Below are 26,472 nucleotides of genomic sequence, written 5' to 3' on the forward strand. Positions count from 1 at the left end.
TTATGTATTATACATGGAGATCATATCCCCCCTTATGTATTATACATGGAGATCATATCCCCCCCTTATGTATTATACATGGAGATCATATCCCCCCCTTATGTATTATACATGGAGATCATATCCCCCTTATGTATTATACATGGTGATCATATCCCCCCTTATGTATTATACATAGAGATCATATCCCCCCTTATGTATTATACATAGAGATCATATCCCCCCTTATGTATTATACATGGAGATCATATCCCCACCCCTTATGTATTATATATGGAGATCATATCCCCACCCCTTATGTATTATATATGGAGATCATATCCCCCTTATGTATTATACATGGAGATCATATCCCCCCTTATGTATTATACATGGAGATCATATCCCCCCTTATGCATTATACATGGAGATCATATCCCCCTTATGTATTATACATGGAGATCATATCCCCCCTTATGTATTATACATGGAGATCATATCCCCCCTTATGCATTATACATGGAGATCATATCCCCCTTATGTATTATACATGGAGATCATATCCCCCCCTTATGTATTATACATGGAGATCATATCCCCCTTTATGTATTATACATGGAGATCATATCCCCACCCCTTATGTATTATACATGGAGATCATATCCCCCTTATGTATTATACATGGAGATCATACTCCCCCTTATGTATTATACATTCAGATCATATCCCCCCTTATGTATTATACATGGAGATCATATCCCCCCTTATGTATAATACATGGAGATCATATCCCCCCTTATGTATTATACATGGAGATCATATCCCCCTTATGTATTATAAATGGTGATCATATCCCCCCTTATGTATTATACATGGAGATCATATCCCCCCTGATGTATTATACATGGAGATCATATCCCCCTTATGTATTATACATGGAGATCATATCCCCCCCTTATGTATTATACATGGAGATCATATCCCCCTTTATGTATTATACATGGAGATCATATCCCCACCCCTTATGTATTATACATGGAGATCATATCCCCCTTATGTATTATACATGGAGACCATATCCCCCTTATGTATTATACATGGAGATCATATCCCCCCTTATGTATTATACATGGAGATCGTATCCCCCCTTATGTATTATACATGGAGATCGTATCCCCCCTTATGTATTATACATGGAGATCATATCCCCCCCTTATGTATTATACATGGAGATCATATCCCCCCCCTTATGTATTATACATGGAGATCATATCTCCCCTTATGTATTATACATGGAGATCATATCCCCCCCTTATGTATTATACATGGAGATCATATCCCCCCTTATGTATTATACATGGAGATCATATCCCCCTTATGTATTATACATGGAGATCATATCCCCCCCTTATGTATTATGCATGGAGATCATATCCCCCCTTATGTATTATAAATGGAGATCATATCCCCCCTTATGTATTATACATGAAGATCATATCCCCCCTTATGTATTATACATGGAGATCATATCCCCCCCCCTTATGTATTATACATGGAGATCATATCTCCCCTTATGTATTATGCATGGAGATCATATCCCCCCTTATGTATTATACATGGTGATCATATCCCCCCTTATGTATTATACATGGAGATCATATCCCCCTTATGTATTATACATGGAGATCATATCCCCCCTTATGTATTATACATGGTGATCATATCCCCCCTTATGTATTATACATGGAGATCATATCCCCCCTTATGTATTATGCATGGAGATCATATCCCCCCTTATGTGTTATACATGGAGATCATATCCCCCCTTATGTATTATACATGGAGTTCATATCCCCCCTTATGTATTATACATGGAGATCATATCCCCCCTTATGTATTATGCATGGAGATCATATCCCCCCTTATGTATTATACATGGAGATCATATCCCCCCTTATGTATTATACATGGAGATCATATCCCCCCTTATGTATTATACACGGTGATCATATCCCCCTTATGTATTATACATGGAGATCATATCCCCCCTTATGTATTATACATGGAGATCATATCCCCCCTTATGTATTATACATGGTGATCATATCCCCCCTTATGTATTATACACGGTGATCATATCCCCCCTAATGTATTATACACGGAGATCATATCCCCCCCTTATGTATTATACATGGAGATCATATCTCCCCTTATGTATTATACATGGAGATCATATCCCCCCCCTTATGTATTATACATGGAGATCATATCCCCCTTATGTATTATACATGGAGATCATATCCCCCCTTATGTATTATACATGGAGATCATATCCCCCCTTATGTATTATACATGGAGATCATATCTCCCCTTATGTATTATACATGGAGATCATATCCCCCCCTTATGTATTATACATGGAGATCATATCCCCCTTATGTATTATACATGGAGATCATATCCCCCTTATGTATTATACATGGAGATCATATCCCCCTTATGTATTATACATGGAGATCATATCCCCCCTATGTATTATACATGGTGATCATATCCCCCCTTATGTATTATACATGGAGATCATATCCCCCTTATGTATTATACATGGAGATCATATCCCCCTTATTTATTATACATGGAGATCATATCTCCCCTTATGTATTATACATGGAGATCATATCCCCCCCTTATGTATTATACATGGAGATCATATCCCCCTTATGTATTATACATGGTGATCATATCCCCCCTTATGTATTATACATGGTGATCATATCCCCCCCTTATGTATTATACATGGAGATCATATCCCCCCTTATGTATTATACATGGAGATCATATCCCCCCTTATGTATTATACATGGAGATCATATCCCCCCTTATGTATTATACATGGAGATCATATCCCCCCTTATGTATTATACATGGAGATCATATCCCCCCCCTTATGTATTATACATGGAGATCATATCCCCCCTTATGTATTATACATGGAGATTATATCACCCCTTATGTATTATACATGGAGATCATATCCCCCCTTATGTATTATACATGGAGATCATATCCCCCCTTATGTATTATACATGGAGATTATATCCCCCCTTATGTATTATACATGGAGATCATATCCCCCCTTATGTATTATACATGGAGATCATATCCCCCTTATGTATTATACATGGAGATCATATCCCCCCCTTATGTATTATACATGGAGATCATATCCCCCCTTATGTATTATACATGGTGATCATATCCCCCCTTATGTATTATACATGGAGATCATATCCCCCCCTTATGTATTATACATGGAGATCATATCCCCCCTTATGTATTATACATGGAGATCATATCCCCCCTTATGTATTATACATGGAGATCATATCCCCCCTTATGTATTATACATGGAGATCATATCCCCCCTTATGTATTATACATGGAGATCATATCCCCCCTTATGTGTTATACATGGAGATCATATCCCCCCTTATGTGTTATACATGGAGATCATATCCCCCCTTATGTATTATACATGGAGATCATATCCCCCTTATGTATTATACATGGAGATCATATCCCCCCCTTATGTATTATACATGGAGATCATATCCCCCCCTTATGTATTATACATGGAGATCATATCCCCCTTATGTATTATACATGGAGATCATATCCCCCCTTATGTATTATACATGGAGATCATATCCCCCCTTATGTATTATACATGGAGATCATATCCCCCTTATGTATTATACATGGAGATCATATCCCCCCTTATGTATTATACATGGAGATCATATCCCCCCTTATGTATTATACATGGAGATCATACCCCCCCCCTTATGTATTATACATGGAGATCATATCCCCCCTTTTGTATTATACATGGTGATCATATCCCCCCCTCTTATGTATTATACATGGAGATCATATCCCCCCTTAATCTCCTCTTCTCAGTAGAGAATACATTCAGTTCCTCTACTCTTTCCTCATAGCTGATCTCCTCCATGCCTCGTATCAGTTTGGTTGCCTTTCTTTGTTCTTTCTCCAGTTCCCCAAAGTTCTTTGACCCCCCAAATCCTTCTCCACCATTGACTCCCCCCCAGATCCTTCACCATTGACCCCCCCAGATCCTGCACCATTGACCCCTCAGATCCTTCTCCACCATTGACCCCCCAGTTGTACCCCCCTAGTATGTATGATGCATATTCGTAGCCCCCCAAGTGCAGAGCCTTACATTTATCACCATTAGCCCTCATTGGCCCCATAGCCCCCCAATTACACAGAGCATTGAGGTCGGCTTGTAAGTTGGAGACATCCTGTAAGGACGTTATTCCCCGGCACAGCTTGGTGTCATCTGCAAAGACTGGAATGGGATTTATAATCTCACACCCCATATTGTTTATATATATATTAAATAGTAAGGGTCCCAACACTGAACCCTGGGGTACCCCACTAATGACACTGAACCTTGGGGTACCCCACTAATAACACTGAACCTTGGGGTACACCACTAATAACACTGAACCCTAAAGTACCCCACTAATAACACTGAACCCTGGGGTACCCCACTAATAACACTGAACCTTGGGGTACACCACTAATAACACTGAACCTTGGGGTACCCCACTAATAATACTGAACCTTGGGGTACCCCACTAATAACACTGAACCTTGGGGTACCCCACTAATAACACTGAACCCTGGGGTACCCCACTAATAACATGGAACCTTGGGGTACCCCACTAATAACACTGAACCTTGGGGTACCCCACTAATAACACTGAACCCTGGGGTACCCCACTAATAACACTGAACCCTGGGGTACCCCACTAATACTGAACCTTGGGGTTCCCCACTAATACCACTGAACCTTGGGGTTCCCCACTAATACCACTGAACCCTGGTGTACCCCACTAATAACACTGAACCCTGGAGTACCCCACTAATAAGACTGAACCTTGGGGTACCCCACTAATAACACTGAACCTTGGGGTACACCACTAATAACACTGAACCCTGGGGTACCCCACTAATAACACTGAACCTTGGGGTACCCCACTAATAACACTGAACCTTGGGGTACCCCACTAATAACACTGAACCTTGGGGTACACCACTAATAACACTGAACCTTGGGGTACCCCACTAATAACACTGAACCTTGGAGTACCCCACTAATAACACTGAACCTTGGAGTACCCCACTAATAACACTGAACCTTGGGGTACCCCACTAATAACACTGAACCTTGGGGTACACCACTAATAACACTGAACCCTGGGGTACCCCACTAATAACACTGAACCCTGGGGTACCCCACTAATAACACTGAACCCTGGGGTACCCCACTAATACTGAACCTTGGGGTTCCCCACTAATACCACTGAACCCTGGTGTACCCCACTAATACCACTGAACCCTGGAGTACCCCACTAATAAGACTGAACCTTGGGGTGCTCCACTGACACCCCCAGACCATTCAGAGTATGAATCATTAACCACTACTCTCTGAATACGATCTTTTAGCCAGTTTTCTATCCATTTACATTCAGATTTCTCTGTCCAAGTATACCACGTCCACCGCCACCCCTCTGTCCAAGTATGCCACGGCCATAATCACCTCTCTGTCCTTGTATATCATGTCCACCGCCACCCCTCTGTCCAAGGATTTGGTCACCTCCAATCTAACCTGTTTCATGATGGTTTAATCCCAGCTCACCTCTACATGTTGTCTACAGTAAACATTTAAGCTTCCACTGATTACAGAATACTAATACTGAGAGTCCTGACCCTTATACTATATAACTTGTACATTACATACTCCTGACCCCTGCACTATATACTCTGTTGTACATTACATACTCCTGACCCCACTACTATATACTCTGTTGTACATTACATACTCCTGACCCCTGCACTATATACTCTATGTTGTACATTACATACTCCTGACCCCTGCACTATATACTCTATGTTGTACATTACATACTCCTGACCCCTGCACTATATACTCTGTGTTGTACATTACATACTCCTGACCCCTGCACTATGTACTCTGTGTTGTACATTACATACTCCTGACCCCTGCACTATATACTCTATGTTGTACATTACATACTCCTGACCCCTGCACTATATACTCTATGTTGTACATTACATACTCCTGACCGCTGCACTATATACTCTGTTGTACATTACATTCTCTTGACCCCTGCACTATATACTCTGTTGTACTTTACATACTCCTGACCCCTGCACTATATACTCTATGGTGTACATTTCATCCTCCTGACCCCTGCACTATATACTGTGTTGTACATAACATACTCCTGACCCTTGCACTATATACTCTGTGTTGTACATTACATCCTCCTGACCCCTGCACTAATAACTCCATGTTGTACTTTACATACTCCTGACCCCTGTGCTATATACTCTTGTACAATTACATACTCCTGACCCCTGCACTATTTACGCTATGTTGTACATTACATACTCCTGACCCCTGCACTATGTACTCTTTGTTGTACATTACATACTCCTGACCCCTGCACTATATACTCTATGTTGTACATTACATACTCCTGACCCCTGCACTATATACTCTATGTTGTACATTACATACTCCTGACCCCTGCACTATATACTCTATGTTGCACATTACATCCTCCTGACCCCTGCACTATATACTCTATGGTGTACATAACATACTCCTGACTTCTGCTCTCCCCCCTCCCCCCACTGCTATATATACACATAATATGGATTCTCTTTTGTTCCCCCCATTTCCTCCCAGCTGGACATTTTATATCGGATGATGTGATTGGAGCACAGACTTTTACATGGTGATAATAATGTGATAACATCCTCCAACTTTGGACCCTTAAACAGAAAGTGATAATGAGGGAGGAGTCAATACCCCAATGATGGTGGTCTTCAGGATCAGTCCAGTCTTCATCTTGGTTGTTCTCCCCCCATCCTCACTCTCTGACCTCTGGTGGGGCTCAGCCCCGCTGTTCTTCATGACTAAATCATGGACTAAATAAGGAAGTGCAGTACTTCTTGTGTTGGGAAGATGGTGATGAGTGATAGAGGGGGTGGGGACCCTCGTCCTATAATCCCCTCATCACTGTCCCTCCTATAAAAGACAGTTCTGGTTGTTTCCTCACTCTCTGACTAAGGTCCATGAATAAAGAAATGACCTGGTAGGAGATCAGAGGAGCCATTTCCTAGTTCCCTTGAGGGTGGAATTGTAAGCTCCTCAGAGACCAAGCTGCCTGATGTGGGCGGAGTCCTGGTTTGGGGGAACCAATCAGCTCCTGTCTAGTAATCCTCTTTGTCTTTGTATTTTAGTCCATGGCCGGGAGATGAGGAAAACCTCCGAGGATTATCTCACTTTGTCTCCAGACTGGAAAGTAGAAGATGAGGACATCACACAGTATAGTCCAGGAGAAAACCCGGCTCCCTCCAATATCCATCCGGCACCACCCAGTGTAGATGGACCATCGGATTCCTCGTATCCTGTGGAATCTCAGACTGTGCGGGACCGGGCCGGCCTTCCAACAGAGGAGAGATTCTCCTGTACTGAGTGCGGGAAGAGGTTAAGTTCTACATACCATCTTAATGTGCATAAAAGATATCACACAGGGGAGAAGCCGTATTCCTGTCCTGAGTGCGGGAAATGTTTTTCGCAGAAGTCCAATCTTTCCACACATCAGAGATCTCACACGGGGGAGAAGCCGTATTCCTGTCCTGAGTGCGGGAAATGTTTTTCCCAGACGTCCCATCTTTACAAACATCAGAGATCTCACACAGGGGAGAAGCTGTATTCCTGTCCTGAGTGTGGGAAATGTTTTTCAGACAAGTATTGTCTTCACACACATCAGAGATCTCACACGGGGGAGAAGCCATATTCCTGTACTAAGTGTGGGAAATGTTTTTCTGTGAAGTCCAGTCTTTTCACACATCAAAGATCTCACACAGGGGAGAAGCCGTATTCCTGTTTTGAGTGTGGGAAATGTTTTTCAGATAAGTATCATCTTTCCAGACATCAGAGATCTCACACGGGGGAGAAGCTGTATTCCTGTCCTGAGTGCAGGAAATGTTTTTCAGATAATTATCATCTTTCCAGACATCAGAGATCTCATACAGGGGAGATTCCATATCCCTGTCCTGAGTGCGGGAAATGTTTTACACAGAAGTCACATCTTTGCATACATCAGAGATCTCACACAGGGGAGAAGCCGTATTCCTGTCCTGAGTGTGGGAAATGTTTTTCAGTCAAGTCCAGTCTTCACACACATCAGAGATCTCACACAGGGGAGAAGCCGTATTCCTGTCTAGAGTGTGGGAAATGTTTTTCAGGCAAGTCCCATCTTCACACACATCAGAGATCTCACACAGGGGAGAAGCCGTATTCCTGTCTAGAGTGTGGGAAATGTTTTTCAGGCAAGTCCCATCTTCACACACATCAGAGATCTCACACAGGGGAAAAGCCATATTCCTGTCCTGAGTGTGGGAAATGTTTTTCAGACAAGTCCAGTCTTCACACACATCAGAGATCTCACACAGGGGAGAAGCCTTATTCCTGTCTAGAGTGTGGGAAATGTTTTTCAGTCAAGTCCCATCTTCACACACATCGGAGATCTCACACAGGGCAGAAGCCTTATTCCTGTCTAGAGTGTGGGAAATGTTTTTCAGTCAAGTCCAGTCTTAACATACATCACAGATCTCACACGGGGGAGAAGCCTTATTCCTGTCCTGAGTGTGGGAAATGTTTTTCAGTGAAGTCCAGTCTTCACATACATCAGAGATCTCACACAGGGGAGAAGCCTTATTCCTGTCTAGATTGTGGGAAATGTTTTTCAGACAAGTTCAGTCTTCACACACATCAGAGATCTCACACAGGGGAGAAGCCATATTCCTGTCCTGAGTGCGGGAAATGTTTTTTAACAAAATCCAATTTTTCCAAACATCAGAGATCTCACACAGGGGAGAAGCCGTATTCCTGTTCTGAGTGCGGGAAATGTTTTTCACAGAAATACAATTTTTCCAGACATCAAAGATCTCACATGGGGGAGAAGCCATATTCCTGCCCTGAGTATGGGAAATGTTTTTTAGCTAAGACCAGTCTTTCCATTCATCAGAGATCTCACACGGAGGAGAAGCCACTTTCCTGTCCTGACTGTGGGAAATGTTTTTCACTGAAGTCCAGTCTTTCCAACCATCAGAGATCTCACACGGGGAAGAAGTCTCACACAGGGTAGATGTATTCTTGTCCTGAGTGCGGGAAATGTTTTTCATGGAAGTTCAATCTTTACACACATCAGAAATGTCACACACTCAGAGATCTCACACGGAAATTCCTTTTTTAAGTGCGGAAAATGTTTTTCAGTGAAGTCTAGCCTTCACACACATCAGAGATCTCACACAGGGGAGAAGCTTTATTCCTGTTTTTCATGGAAGTCACATCTTCATACACATCAGAGATCTCACACAGGGGAAAAGTGATATTTCTGTCTGGAGTGCAGGAAATGTTTTTCACAGAATTCCCACCTTTATAGACATTAGAGATCTCACACGGGGGAGAAGCTGTATTCCTGTCCTAAGTGCGGGAAATGTTTTTCATGGAAGTCGCATCTTTCCAAACATCAGAGATCTCACACGGGGAAGCAGCCACTTTCCTGTCCTGAGTGAGGGAAATGTTCCTCACTGAAGTCCTGTCTTCCTGTACATCAGGGGTCCCACACAACCCTGGAGGTGTATTAGTGCCTTGAGTGCGGGAAATGTCTTCTAGATGAATGTTGCTGGACATCCCAGCTCTCATGTGGGGAAGAAGCACACCCTGATATACACCTCAGATATACTCCATGGCTGATCTTCATCATGGAAGAAACAGTTGATAAGGAGATGAGAGGCCCCCAAAGACATGGATGAAGTGCAGTAAATGTCGGGGTGCAGAGTGGTCAGTAGATCCTGGAAATGAAGGACACAACTTCAGCCCTTCTTGGGTGTCGGAGTTGCGTTTCCTGATAATGATATAGCGGGTTACAGAGCTAGAAGCCGGGAGAGCCCAGATCTCGTTATCGGGGAACTTTACACAGACAACAAGAACTTCTGAAGTTGATGTCCTTCATTTCAAGGCTCTACAGAACAGTGGTGACCCCGAAGCGTCTCTCTGTCTTCAGTCCATTCTTCTCCCATCCCCCAACAGGAGGGAAGGAGAACTCCGCCCCAAACTAGGGGGGAACTTTCCTCTCATTATTTCCCTTGGCTTCTGTGTGGGTTTGGGTGGTTGGAGGAGTGCGGCACGAGAGGGAACACAGCTTGTTGTTCTATGTCTACATATGGGGTCTGGGTAGAGGGGATCCACCGGAAAATATTTCTACTCTTTGATTTTGTGCAAATCGTTTCTGTTTTCACTTTGAAGGGCGATATTATGTGTGGTTTGTAAAAGGGATTGGCCCAATAGATACCGCCCCACTTAGAGAATAGATGAACTAATATGACCAGCATTCATTCAGCCATTTCACATGTTGGTCTTTTCATACAGGGATTTCCTATGATCATTGGCTCCATCTAGTGGCCATAATTCGGTATTGAACTGTTTTTCCTGATTGAGGTATTTTGGAAGTAATACATCATTATGGTCACTAGAGGGAGCTGATGATTATAGGAAGTTACTAAGTTTATTAAAATACGGCCAGAATTTGTCATGGCTGGACACATGCTTGCCACACTCCCCCAACATATTTTTCACATAGACCCCTTAGTTTACTGTGTCAGGGGTGGTTTCATACAAATACCTGAGATCACACTCATACATTTTCAAGTACAGTAGACATTGAAGACATAAATTACATAAAACCACAGAATTAAACCATCCATTGATTTTAACCAAAAATACCTCAATTGGTCTTTAGATGACGCTAAGTATCCTAACAATTAGCACCATCTAGTGTCCAAATTGTCAGGGAACACCCGAACAATTGATTTAGTCAGCCAAATCAATCAAATCACAGTATCTCCAATACAAAAAATGATTTACAAAAATAATTTGACCTAATTAATCTGAAAACTTCTTTAAGAACTCAAACAAGATCTGTGTAGGTATAGACTGCAGAGTATGAAAATTAATATTTATTTACATAAGTCACAAACGCCATAAACAATAGTCAGATTGTGATTTACACTGACACTAAGATGTTTCTGTAAAAATTCTAAAATAGAGTGAATTAAATTCAATAATTAGTCTCCCTGTAAATATCATAACCAATAAAAACGGACAATAATCTGTCTCCTGCAGAAGGAATAAACTATGCAGAATAGTCCACCAGTATGGCCTAAGAACAGGAACATTTTTATAAATGACTGAACTTGAAGTGATGTTATCATGGGGAGAGTTATTAGGTTACACAAAGGAATGTGGCAATTGGCTTACTAGTCTAAGCAAGCAAAATCAACAGAAAATATATAATTACCCTCCAAGTATCAGGTCATCTTTTTGGAGAACTGATGATCAGACTCAAAGATGGCTGCCAATCAATGGGTGGATTTGAGCCTCTACAAAATGGTGTCTCTTCTTCAGTTGATGAGTGTCTTTAGATGATCTGAGTCTGAGATGATGTCTACCTTCCAGATGGCTGTGTAGATGATCCTCCCTCTGTGAGTTTTCCTGCTGGTTTTATCTAGTTATGACTTATACACTCATCAAATCTGAAAAAACCTGGCCAGGAGGTGGAACCTTCTCTGTGATTGGGGAATCTGATTAACCCATGTTTACTCAAGCATTACCTCCCATGGCCACTGGGCGTCACCCTTGGATAATAATTGTCTGGTCTGAGTTTATTTGGGGACAGAAGTAACTAATCTGTGATCGGGAAAAATTAATATTTTACTATAACAAATTGGCCCTTGTGAAATCTATAGAATGCCTTGGAGAGTAGATATTATTCCTCATTTACAATCATTACGTTTTGGTGTAAGAGTGATTAAATGGAGAATTGTAACTATCAGGAGGTTGAATTACATAAAGTGATTAGAATAATAGTTGTACACACAGAGGAGAGATAATAAAAAGAATAATTTGTATACTGATCTACTGATTGATTACGGCTTTGGTAGCATGCATACAATATTCCTAACAATACCGATAAACTCCAACACACTAAATATATATCATGGGATTACAAATCAGCAAACATAACATAATATACTTCCTACATTCTTATGAGACAATCTGGTATTTTATCCCCATCACGTCTTTTTGTATAATCTGAAATATATGGAAACGGAGGTTTCTTTTTGTACCTTTTCACCAAAACAAAATGAGTCTCAGCAGTGTTACTGGAGTCACCTTGTTACATAGTTACAGAGTTCATCTGGATGGAAAAAAGACACCAATCCATCCAGTCCAACCAACAGAAAAAACAAAACACACATATAGAACATTACATGAGGAAATGCACATCTTACCGTAAAGGTCTCAGTAATCTATAAACAGAAGAATCCAGAAAAGAACTCTCACAGATCTGCAGCTTTGTAGAGTTAGCATTCATAATACACGGCTCAAAAAATGAAAGAAAGACTTATTAATCAGAGTCTAGCATCAAGTCAATGAGAATCCTGAGATATTGATCTGGTCAGTGAAGTCGCAGAGGGGATTGTTCATCAGTTTCAGCTGCTTTGGTGTTAATGAAATTAACAACAGGTGCACTAGATGGGTAACAGTTAGACAACCCTCAAAACAGGAATTTACAGGTGGAGGCCACTGACAGTTTTTTCCCTACTCATCTTTACTGACTGTTCACTAGTTTTTCTTTTGGCTAGGGTCAGTATGTAGTGACTTTTGGGGACTATCTATCAAAAACATAATTTAATTCCAACAGCAAACCAGCCTAGCCGTCTGTTAAGTGTTACCTTTTCCTGGTTAGAATTCAAATGACCTTCTAGTGAAGTTACATGCAAACAATGAATAGAAGGGGCTCTTTCCAGAGACAATAGACTATTTGAATATCTACAGGTGGTCCAAGACAGACAATCCTGAGAGCTTAGGTTGGCGACTATAAGACTAGCTAAGGTGTATATTCTCAACAAGTGCTATTTATCTCTCGGAGTTGAGAAGATTGCACCTACAAAAGTTAATTAGACAGTCAAATACAATGTTGGACTTCCAAACAGTGAGTCACCACACCGACCAAGTTAACAATACGTAAGACCATACTTGTAAGTCTGAGAAGAGTAAACAAAACCTTGGGGAGAGTGATAAACCAACAGACTTTTCAAACGAAAGCTACAACTGGTTGTTTACCCTATTATCTTTACAATAGACCCATAAACAGAGGTTTCCTGTGTCATTCTTAAGACCAAAAAGTTGAAACTCAGAACTTATATTTTTACCCACAAAGACATTAGAAGAAAGATACATTATTCACATTCTTTCTCAAACAAAAATATATTCAGCAGAGTTGGGGATTGTATACCACTAAATTAAGTATGAAATGATGAAAAGTAAGATATATTGTGAATTGGTATCAGTTGTATATTTCTATCAGGAAGCAAATGTTTTCACACAAGTTTGAATCTCAGGGAAATGAAAAACTGAATGCACATATATCTTTCTATGATTCCTATCCGAAACATTATAGGTAGAATTAAATATATTTGGAATATATATTTAATACCTAAAATCACCTTGGGTTCCACCCAAGGTATGTGTCATCATAAATACTCAAATTGTTTTGTGATCCCTGACTGCCACCCAGTGGACAGGTGAGAGATAGCTTAGGTACATACACTTCTCGACCGGCCAATCAAAAAGCCTGTTGGGAGGGTCTTTTAGAACAATAGTTTAGATGGTATAAAAAAGCCATGCACTTCATTTAAAGAAAAACAAGCTGAAAAAAAGACACACAAAAAGAAACAAGCTACCAAAGGAGAACCGCAAGCTGAAGAAATCTGACGAGGCTGAAATCTATCCCTTCTGAAGAACCACTACTTAATCTTTTCAAACTTTTAAAAAACTTTTACTAAACTTCTAAATCTCTGTACCTCTAACTTCCTACATTTTCCAACATCACTACCTATTGCACTATCTCTCACTTGCCCCCTGCGGTCATCCCTGAAGGCATTTCCATTGCCAGCTGAATCCACTGGGGAGGCGTCATAATCCAGGTTTTGGGTGTGGTGAGACTGTTTAGCTCTAATATTGTATATCTCCTCTGTTACTTAGAGTGATAATAACGGCATTGGGTGTTTATATATATATATATATATATATAGGAAGATCCAGATCATTACTGCTAGAAATTGTTGATGTCATATTGAAAATTTACATATTGCATAAATCATTAATTTTTATTGGTTAGAGTATAATTTATCAGGGAATATTTTCTCCCATTCCTATGGCCACGTTTTGGGAGAAATAACCTCTGAAATACTCTAAATTACCATATATCACTCAATTTTATTGTAACCTTTATTATCATTGTTTAAAAATAATTGTTTGGTGTATAATATTGGTATAGTATATCTTTGATCGTGTGTACCAGTATCCATTCATCACCAGTCTTTTGCGTTTTGTGTTAATATATATATGATTTTTGTACATAAATAAATTTATATACTTATTTATTATAAGACAAATTTTGTGTGTATGGTACGAAATCATATTGGCTAAAAGGACTCAAGGTATAATAATAAGTGGTGATCAAATTATCAAGGTGTCCAAATTATTGGTTCATTAAATATTTGCCGTATTTTAACGGCTGGAGGCACTGTAATATTCCATCTAAGGGAAAGGGACACGCCCTTTATAAGTAGAATAAATCCTTACATAAACCACCACAAGTATCACTACTAGTAGCATGAGGTCATACCTGGACCCTACAGAGTTTGCACAGGTAGTCCAACTCCTCCAGGATGGCACATCAATACTTGCCATTGCCAGAAGGTTTGCTGTGTTTCCCAGCACAGTCTCAAGAGCATGGAGGAGATTCCAGGAGACAAGAGCATGGAGGAGATTCCAGGAGACAAGAGCATGGAGGAGATTCCAGGAGACAAGAGCATGGAGGTGATTCCAGGAGACAGGCAGTTACTCTAGGAGAGCTGTAAAGGGTTGTAGAAGTTCCTTAACCCATCAGCAGAACTGTATCTGCTCCTTTGTGCAAGGAGGAAATTCATGAGGGTGGCCTGAGGGCCCGACATCCTCAAGTGGGCCCTTTGCTCACTACCTGGAACCATAGAGCTGGATTGGCATTTGCCATTGAACACCAGAATTGGCAGGTCCAACACTGGTGCCCTGTGCTTTTCACAGATGAGAGCAGGTTCCCCCTGAGCACATGTGACAGACATGAAAGGGTCTGGAGAAGCCATGGAGAACGTTCTGCTGCCTTTGACATCATTCAGAATGACCGTTTTGGTGGTGGGTCACTGATGGTCTGGGGAGGCATATTCATGGAGGGACACACAGACCTCTACAGGCTAGACAATGGTACCCTGACTGCCATTAGGTATTGGGATGAAATCTTTGGACCCATTTTCAGACCCTACACTGGTGCAGTGGGTCCTGGGTTCCTCCTGGTGCAGTGGGTCCTGGGTTCCTCCTGGTGCATTGGGTCCTTGGTTCCTCCTGGTGCACGACAATACCCGGCCTCATGTGGCGAAAGTGTGCAGGCAGTTTCTGAGGGATGAAGGAATTGATACCACTGAATGGCCCCCATGCTGGCCTGACCTAAATCCAATGGAACACCTCTGGGATGTCATGTTTAGATTCATCCAAGCTGCCCAGTTGCACTTTAGACTGTCCAGGAGCTCAGTGATGCCCTGGTCCAGATCTGGGATGAAATCCCCCAGGACACCATCCGTGGTCTCATTAGGAGCATGCCCCAACACTGTCAGGCATGCATGCAAGCATGTGGGGGCCATACAAACTACTGAGGACCATTCTGAGTTGTTGCAATTCAATTTTGGTAAAATGGACTCACCTGCTGCATCATTTTTTCTTGATTTTTGGGGTGCCTTTAAATTCAGTTTTCTGTAGGTCGATCATTTTCATTTCCATCAAACAATGGGGCATCCTTACATTCCTAACACATTACCCAGCCCATGTCAGTATTGAGATCCAGCAGGATATTTTTCCTCATTGAGATCTGATGGGTTTTCAAAGTGTTCCTTTCATTTTTTGGAGCAATGCGTAACATAAATGTAAGGGTTGGCTAGCTGAGATGTGAGGTGATCAGTAGAAATATGTAATTGTGAATCTAGTTTCGTTCCATGTTTTTACAGATAAGTGTTCAGTATTCGGTCAGAGACATATGTTCACCAATTAGCATCTGAAAGGACAGAGCAGCTTCTAGGCTAGAGGTGTCACCTGGATGCCAATACAATGTTGTCACCTATGTAGCCAGAGTTTGCCACCTTCTTGAACCTAGAAGAAGAATCATAGTCATTTCTGCTACAAGAGTCAGCAGGAGACCTTGAGAAGGCTCTGAAGTGTCTGTCAGCTTTGATTTATATCCACAAATCAAAGGAATGTATTTCATCTCTGATAAAAGCTAAAATATTTGTTGCAGAGAGATGAAAATACTTCCTTCTGATTGGACACACTGTAGGCTACATCTGCATGTAAAACTGTATTTGTAGCCCCTGTGGAATCCCAGAGAAACACAGGAAACAGTTCTATGGTGCCTGATTGCAAGAGCTGAACAGCGATTGGTACTGTTGTGTTCAGACTAACACACTGGTGTCTGAAATTCTATCCCTGACCAAGTGATCCAAACTATTCCTGGCCCATTCATCTCTGGGCACTTCAGAACCCAGAACATCCTATGGGCTGCTACAGGAACACCCCCCAGGGTTGATTGGCCAAGGGCTCATGTGCAGCCCACATCCATATTTCAATAAATTGAGTACCCTGAGATATGGATGGGGTGATTTGTACGGAGCCGATTCCATGTGACTGGTGAATCGTGGACTTTCTCTGACTTGCTCCAGTCGCAGGATAAATCTTGGTAAAAGTTTTATTTCTGTTTTTATTCCCTTTTATTTTACTGTGAATAGCCAATTGTGTGTCTTTTTGTATTTTCTGCAACTTTTTTTTCTTTGTACATATTTAATACACTGCCCACTTTTGGGATATTAAATCATAAAATGAATAAGTGACTTCTGTGTACTAAGCTCGGGCTCATATCTCCGGAGAGATTGTTGTATTGTAGAGTCTATGTGCTCGGTCTAAGTTCATTGCCAATCTGTATGCAATTGTACTGCGTGTTGGCAGATTGCCTACAGATTGTAACATAGATCTGCCAGACGGAGATCTGTGTGTGTGTGGTGGCCCAGTAGACCAGTCTGTGGACAAACTGTTAGGTGGTGGCAAGCTACCGTGTGTTGTGTGTCTGATGTGGGGGTCTGTGGACAGTGGAAGAGTGATTAACACCGGGGTTCTAGCTTGTAGGATAGCTGGAGGAATCCTAGAAGGGTGTGCCAATTGCTAGACTGCTCAATCCTTAGCGTGCACCAGATTGTATATAAGATTCATATCTGCCTGTGTGTGGTCAGCCAGCTGGAGTGGAGTCTCCCTCTAGTGGTGGCCAGAGGTAGTGCGGGCTGTGAAAGGGTATCCTGGCCAGTCTTATATGCTCAAAGTCCCCCTCATTCCCTCTTTACCCCAAGTCACGGGCGGACCACGCTTTGGTTAGCTAGTCATCATGGGCATGCATTTTATCCGTGACACAGTGTATAATCCATGATGTGGGACTTCTCTTGTCCTCATTACATTGGAGGACAGAAATTCTTCCACTGTGACGTTTATTCCCGAGCTCTCCCAGAATCCCTCAGCTTGGAATAATGGTCCCTGTGTCTGCAGAAACGTAGAGAATACTTCCATATACCGCGTCTCTTCATCTTGTTCATCCTTCTCGTTGGCAGAACAATGACATCTCAGCTAGACTAGAGGATGTGGGGACCACCACAGGATTATTTGGTGTTTGTAATCACCTCCCCCCTTGTTCCTGCACTGAGGGGTCCCGGCTTCCATTCCTTCTCTATACACAGAACTAAATACTTCAGTTGGGGAGAAGTTTGTCTCTTGCGGGACTTGAGACCTGAAAATGACCCTTGTCTATTATTTTATATAATAACTCCCATGGTTCAACCCGGGGAAACGATGAGAATATGATCTTCCTCATAGAAATTCTAACAAAAGCAACATTTTCCATTTTAAGTCAAAATTCATTTTAAATGGTTTCCCATTCACACAGAAGGAATGTACATGCTTTGTCACTGAGCGCTCTGCTAGACAAATGTTTTTATGAATAGACCCCTAAATGTCAGGAGATATAATATATTCTATTCTATTGTATTATGTTATGTTATGTTAAATTATATAAAGACGGGAAGTATGGAGCAGATAAATGAACAGACCTCCTAGTAATGTCATTACCAGGCTGCAGCTAGGGGGAGCTCTAATGTTTGAAGTGTTCCCACAGGAGAGTGATTCCTTCTAGCTCACATATACTTTTTGTATGTCTAGTAAAATTGGACTTTTGAGGTAGAAGATTATACATTGTAGCGCCCTCCTAGTTCAGCCAGGGGGATCTACACCCTAATGGTTGGTCAGAAGCTGCTTAGCAGCTCAGGTGTGATAGCCAGAGGGGTCACAATGTGGTCAGGGGGGCTGAGATGAATATATAGGTAGTGCAGCGCTAGACAATAATATCACATAGACAAATATAATGGAATAATACAAATAAACTGATGTGAGCACATATAGAAAACTCTTACAAGGATGTGATAGAAACACATAAGTGTATAGAAGTAAATAGAACCCCAATATTCCAGATGGCCTATAAAGTGCAATAGTCCTTGTGTCCCTCAATACATGCTACATGGGGGCATAAACCCCTTCATAGTGTGTGGCATGCACAACACAATAATAAAGTGTCCTTAATGGAAACAATTCATTCATGATAATAATTATGATCTTCATGCCGGTGTGCAACCAATCAGTGACAATCCTCAGTGGCTGGGGTGCCCCCTCACCTTCCTGCCCCGGCCCCACAGGGCCAATGAGCCTTGCAGTATTGCTGTTCCACAGGAAAGCTTCCTTGTTTGTAGTAATGTTGGGACTCTCTCCTGTACCGGGGTCTCCCCTGAACTCTCCTGCTTCTCAGGGCCAATGACCTTCCAAACTCGTCCCCAATAAAGTAAGAAAATCCGATATAGTGTAAAACCTTTTATTGTTAAAATATAAAGACGGATCTACTCACATATGTAGATGTTTTCACAGCATTAGTTCCACTACAGCATGGGTGTACTGCATGTGTGGATATATCCGGGTGCACCAAGATGGCGTCGACGCTGGATATGACGTCATTGCTCGAGCTCCTCCTACTGGCGTATCGCTGACTGATAGATGTCCTCTGTCATCTCACACAGACCTGTCAGAGCAGCACTCATGCTTTCCATAGCTAATTCTGGCATCTCCAGCTGTTCTCTAATAGCTCTGGTCTCAGTATTTAGCAACCCCGTGTCCTTAGAGTTCCTCTCCAGTATATCATCAATAATGTTTGTGTCATTATTTATCATGAGTGTTATTCCCCATCCCGTGTAGGTAGGGAACCATGACCACACCTTATTCCCCATCCCGTGTAGGTAGGGAACCATGACCACACCTTATTCCCCATCCCGTGTAGGTAGGGAACCATGACCACACCTTATTCCCCATCCCGTGTAGGTAGGGAACCATGACCACACCTTATCCCCCATCCCGTGTAGGTAGGGAACCATGACCACACCTTATCACCCATCCCGTGTAGGTAGGGAACCATGACCACACCTTATCACCCATCCCGTGTAGGTAGGGAACCATGACCACACCTTATCACCCATCCCGTGTAGGTAGGGAACCATGACCACACCTTATCACCCATCCCGTGTAGGTAGGGAACCATGACCACACCTTATCACCCATCCCGTGTAGGTAGGGAACCATGACCACACCTTATTCCCCATCCTGTGTAGGTAGGGAACCATGACCACACCTTATCACCCATCCCGTGTAGGTAGGGAACCATGACCACACCTTATTCCCCATCCCGTGTAGTTAGGGAACCATGACCACACCTTATCACCCATCCAGTGCAGGTAGGGAACCATGACCACACCTTATTCCCCATCCCGTGTAGGTAGGGAACCATGACCACACCTTATTCCCCATCCCGTGTAGGTAGGGAACCATGACCACACCTTATCACCCATCCCGTGTAGGTAGGGAACCATGACCACACCTTATTCCCCATCCCATGTAGGTAGGGAACCATGACCACACCTTATCACCCATCCCGTGTAGGTAGGGAACCATGACCACACCTTATCACCCAGCCAGTGCCATTAGTACAGTGTCAGTATATAGAATGTATCACTGATCTCTGTATTCCTGCCACTAGTGACATCACATAGTGTCAGGGTCAGTAAGCCCCTCCCAGCCAGGGTCAGCTGGCGTTAGATTGGCCGCACACTGTGGCACTCACGCTATAGGTCGCTGATCACCGCCATTACTAGTATAGTGTTTGTACGGATCAATATATTGATCATGAACAGAACTATACTAGTGCCGGCTTTGTATAGTGTCCCCAATACTCAGTGTTAGCCGGATCGGCCCGGTCACTGCCAGCACTAGTGTTCAGCCCCTCCACTGTTCTTCACAGAAGATTTGTACCAATTGTGGGCCAAGGCAATTTATACACCACAATACATGGCCGCCCCCCAAATTCAGCTCTTGTCACACAATTCACATGGAACTCTATCACCGTTTATGAAATTAAAACTTATTGGGGCTGAACCCTCAACATGGACATTACAGAAAAAAATGAATTGCAGTCATATTGGTCCGCAGACCCGATTCATCGTATGTCCGTGTTCTCTGCTGGTACATATATGTCCAACATGGACCAGCAATGTACTGGAACGTCGCTGGACTTGGAGTGGTTATACCGGGAGGATGCTTGCAGCTACAGGCACCATTCTAGTGCTGGTTTATTAGCTGGTGGGCGGCTTTCATGTAAAAGTAATCCTAGTGGCCAATTAGCTGCAGAATTGTTTTTACAAACAGCGAGATGGGACATCATTTTACATGATTTCCTATAGCAGCAAATCTGATGAGATGAATGAAGTGGGTGTAAAGTGGAAGCAGTGGATGTGCAGGGAGCAGCATCTTGAGCACAAAGCACTTTATGTTGTGGATGGATTTGCACACGGTTCAGTTTCCTTAATTTATTGATAAACCCCATAAGACCAATGAAGTGGGTGTAAAGTGGAAGCAGTGGATGTGCAGAGAATAGGATTTGGAGCCCCGAGCTCTTTATCTCTGAATGTCTCCACATATTTGTAGTGTATTTGTGATGATTTCTGTGCACACACAATAGGACAGCGCTGTGACACATAATGCTCTTCTAGATGACAGGGAATCCTTCCCTTTGTTACAGCAGCAGTCCGCTAGAAGGTTTTTGTAGGTTTGGAGTTGTTACACATAGCGCGGGTTTTATCCATTTATAGTGATGACATCATTGCCCAAATCTGGGGGTCACCAGCCATTTCCACCCTTTACTCCCAGCTGGGGGGCTTTGTATCCATATACCAGATGTTCTACAGGACTAAATCTGCCATCAATGTTACTGCAAAATCAAAGGGGCCAAAACCCCTCCCCCGAGCAGTCATATATTTCTGTCCCCCTTGGTGGGAGTGGAGGTGACCCCTCTATAAGGATCTACAGTCCATACCAGGGGTGGGCAAACTTTTTGACTTGAGGGCCGCAATGGGTTCATATATTGGACCCGGGGGCCGGACCAAGAGTAGATGAATGATGTGTATGTGTCATCCATAGTAAGTATAGTAATATTCCCCCATAGTAAGCATAGTAATTAATCCCCCATATAGTAATTCATCCCCCATAGTAATTCATCCCCCCTATAGTAATTCATCCCCCATATATTAATTCATCCCCCCTATAGTAATTCATCCCCCATAGTAATTAATCCCCCATATAGTAATTCATCCCCCATATAGTAATTCATCCCCCATAGTAATTCATCCCCCATATAGTAATTCATCCCCCATAGTAATTCATCCCCCATATAGTAATTCGTCCCCCATATAGTAATTCGTCCCCCATAGTAATTCATCCCCCCTATAGTAATTCATCCCCCATAGTAATTCATCCCCCATATAGTAATTCATCCCCCATAGTAATTCATCCCCCACATAGTAATTCATCCCCCACATAGTAATTCATCCCCCATATTAATTCATCCCCATATTAATTCATCCCCCATATAGTAATTCATCCCCCATATAGTAATTCATTCCCCATATAGTAAGTCCCCCATATAGTAATTCATTCCCCATATAGTAAGTCCTCCATATAGTAATTCATTCCCCATATAGTAAGTCCCCCATATAGTAATTCATCCCCCATATAGTAAGTCCCCCATATAGTAATTCATCCCCCATATAGTAAGTCCCCCCCCTGTGTCAATTCACTTACCTTTGGTCCGCGCGTTCCTCTCGTATTCCCGCGCCGTTCTGGTCTTCAGGGAGGACTGTGAGAGGAGTTCGTCACGCTGCCCCGCCTACATCCTGGCTGCCCCGCCTACATCCTGACAGCTGCAGAGTCCTGACGTCCGAGAGGAGGGAGGGGGGCGGCCATCCGAGAGGGGGGGCGGCCATCCGAGAGGAGAGGAGGGGAGAGGAGGAGAGGAGGGAGGGGAGAGGAGGAGAGGAGGGAGGGGAGCGGGCGCCCGGCACACAGGAGAGCCGCATCTAAATTTGTAAAGAGCCGCGGCTTGCCGACCACTGGCCTTGCGGGAGCCTAGCTCCGCGGGCCGGATTAAAAGGTCCGCCGGGCCGTATACGGCCCGCGGGCCGTAGTTTGCCCATTGCTGGTCCATACACACCCAGCACAAGGCCGGGGTCACACTACCAGACGCTTCTCGGGGCTGCAGTTCCTCTGAGCTCCACAAGGTGGGGATCTCACTTCTACCCAGACAGGAAGTCTCTATGGAATACAGGAAGTAATGTCAGTTACAGACAGGAAGTGATGTCAGGTACAGACAGGAAGTGATGTCAAGTACACTAAGGATGTTCTGGGTGAGAGGTGAGTTAGGAGGAAGCAGAGAGTCAACATTCCTGGATCTGGCAGCAGAGGAGGTAATACGTAGATGAACCCCTTCAGGGGGAGGAGTTGATGATAATATATTTGCCCCCAAAGCTGGCCTACATGGTTCAGTTTTATCGTTCAGCCAGCGGGATGACCATAAAACCTGAAGTGATTCCCCCATCCACACATTGGAGGTGGATGGGGGAATCCTCCCCGCTGCACTCTTGTATTCTGACAATGGAGGGACTCCTCCGCTCTCAGAATACACAGATCAGCACTGAAGCTATTGGCTGCAGCCGCTGGGGGAGTGGCTTTTATCCGGCAGTGGCCACACATGGATGGAAATGTGAGCGATCCCTGCTGAACCAGCTGAATTTCCATGGATCTATGGTCACCTTCAGTGACTTCCTCCCCTCCCCCTCATCTCCTTCATGATGGAAGTCATGCTGAGATCATCTCCCATTGGCTGAGCAATATTCTCATTTGTCTCTCAGCTCCTTCTTGCTATTCCTCGTCCTGCCTGTTGTTTCCTTGGATTGATTTTCTGTGTAGTGACCCCGGCTTGGTCTCTTGGATGCGCTCGTCTGTTGCTTGCCCTGACCTTTCTCCTGATTCCTGGATCTCCTCCTCATCTCTCTTCCATATCCTCTTACACAGCTTTTCTCCACACCTGCAGTGACCCTGGGGGGAGGAAACTTGGCACCAGCACGCCGCCAAATCCATCCCCACCATTAGGGGCTCTGGGGACAATTGTCTGCTATTTACACTCCGTTCCTCCGCACGTCACCTGATCACATGACAGCTTACTTCCACAGATTCCGGACAGATTTCTGGATGGTAAAGGTCAAAGTTCACTCTTCAGTTTAGGAGAGGCAGGACGCACATGTTGGTCATGCGTTGTATGTAATGACATCAGAATGCTGCAACAAGCCTATACCCTGCGTAGTGTGGGGGTCCTGTGGGGGGAAATTATACCTCAGCCTGAAGTGGGGCTTTAATAAAATGGAGACCTGAATGGAGAGGTGAGGAGGATTCTGGGAATATCATTTGATGTGACTATTTGTGTTCAGATGTAGAGTTTTCCTCCTGTGAAGTCTGGAGATCATATGACATCACATTGCCTCCACCTCCCTCCCTGATAGAAGAGAGAAAGAAGAAGAAGATTCTAGAAGTCACCAGAGAGATCACTGAGCTGCTGACAGGAGAGGTGAGCGGTGCCGGGAATTCTGGGACATTCTCCAGTAACAGACAAGGGATGTGTCTGGATGGTGACTGTATCATTGTGTGTGTCAGGTTCCTATAAGGTGTCAGGGTGTCACTGTCTATTTCTCCATGGAGGAGTGGGAGTATTTAGAAGGACACAAGGATCTCTACAAGGACGTCATGATGGACAATCAGCCGCCCCTCACATCACCGGGTAAGAGGAGACTTTATTGTAAAGGAGAGAGCAGTACGGAGGATCCACCTAGATCCCCCATCATCTGATAAACACATAGAAACAATGGATTCAGTCAGTGTGTGTGTTTCCTACAGATGGATCCAGTCATGGGAACCCACCAGAGAGATGTCCCCGTCCTCTGTATTCCCGGGATTCCACACAGGAAGGTCACACCATCCCTCACCATCATCAGGTAGATGATGACAATTATTGGTAGTTGTGATTTATACACAGCATGTTTGTTACAATGAATGTTTTATTATATCTTTCAGAGTGGAATCCTCGGGGATGATAATATTGATGTTAAAGAAGAGTATAAAGAGGAGGATGAGGAGTATGGAGTGATGGAGGAGTTTTCAGAAGGACACAAGGATATGATGGAGCCACCTAATACCAGGAACCCACCAGAGAGATGTCCCCGTCCTCTGTATTCCCGGGATTCCACACAGGAAGATCACACCATCCCTCACTATTACAAGGTTGGTGGGATGGAGCATCCAGAGCATGGACTTGTGGAGACAATGTGTGGATTTTGTATGTGATTTCACAATAATGAAACTCATATTTTACAGATGACATCTTCTGTCATTCTCTTGGTTTAGGGTGAAGATCTGATGTATATAAAAGTTGAGGTGAAAGCAGAAGAAGAAGAGGCGTATGTGAGGGATGATCAGCAGTCTATGGAGGAGGATGGAATAACGGGGACATTTATAGAGGAGGACACTCCTACAGAGATCAGCACAGGTGGGTCATGAACACTAAATCCATTCCTCCACCCATACTGCTCACTGATTGGTCCAGAGTAGGGCGGGGACTGGGTGATATCAGCCTGTAATCCCCTGGTCACTTTCCTGAGCTGTGTTCCCCGTCCTGTATTCCTGGATTTCTCTCGGATAATCTTCCTTCTCTGTGCTGCAGACACAATTTATGTATCTAGACTGGATTTATGGAGGTTCTGGGGTTCAGCTGGCAGCAAAATGTTGATTTTCACCATAGACATTGCAAGGATTCATCCTATGTCTGTAGCCTTTAAATGTCTTCGGTAATTTCTAGCCTCTGAGCTCAGGAGGAATAAAGCTCCGGACACCGAAGTGTGCGAGCTGAATCTCTGAAAGTTTAATACGTGCTATCAGGTTTTACAAATTCAGAATTACGAATGATATATTGCACTCTTATCGAGAGAGATAACAACCACAAATGATTGAAGACCACCACATAGGGCAGTTCCATTTCTACAGAATAGAAACTGAATTCATGAAGCAAAGAGTTGTTACAAGTGACATATAAACACGAAACTAACTTGCTCACACATCTACAATGGAGGCATTAAACACAATGGATGTCAGTTTATAAGACATGTTTCCTTACAGTTCCTCCTTTTGTCACGTAGTAACACATCAAATTTCACAGTTGTTGTTTCTAATATGCATCCTGATTGGCAAAAAACTTGTTAAAAATGCACATGCAAAATTTAGCAGCAACATAAAACATAACTATTAGAAAAAACATAATAAAATCAGCATGCCTACTTTCTTAAACCATCCAAAAAAATCTCCAAATCTTCCCAACCCTTTAAAAGGGTTCCAGACATCTTCAGCTATGGATGGAGCTGGGGCTTGTAAAGCATTTACCTGGTCTCTATGATTCTCAATGACTTCATAGTAGTCTGGGATCCCAGCAGACATGTTATGTATCCATGTACAACACTCATAGTCAGTAGTAGACTCACACAGCCCAGTCATCTTCAGCTATGGATGGAGCTGGGGCTTGTAAAGCATTTACCTGGTCTCTGTGATTCTCAATGACTTCATAGTAGTCTGGGATCCCAGCAGACGTGTTATGTATCCATGTACAACACTCATAGTCAGTAGTAGACTCACACAGCCCTGTCAATGCT

General features: G+C 43.1%; 1 protein-coding gene across 1 annotated transcript in view; it reads left to right on the forward strand.

The window, feature by feature from the left end:
* The first annotated feature begins 7,294 nt into the window (after positions 1-7,294).
* The window catches only part of LOC149468101 (uncharacterized), a 94,134-nt gene continuing 74,956 nt past the window's right edge, over positions 7,295-26,472 (forward strand). The window contains 1 exon segment of the mRNA XM_089670670.1: positions 7,295-9,247. Within this exon segment, the coding sequence (XP_089526796.1) occupies positions 7,353-9,247 (1,895 nt within the window). The 5' untranslated portion in view covers positions 7,295-7,352.

This window comes from Staurois parvus, unplaced genomic scaffold (genome assembly GCF_062004578.1).
Source record: "Staurois parvus isolate SC_StPar_1 unplaced genomic scaffold, SC_StPar_1.0 ptg000092l, whole genome shotgun sequence".
Taxonomy (NCBI): Eukaryota; Metazoa; Chordata; class Amphibia; order Anura; family Ranidae; genus Staurois; species Staurois parvus.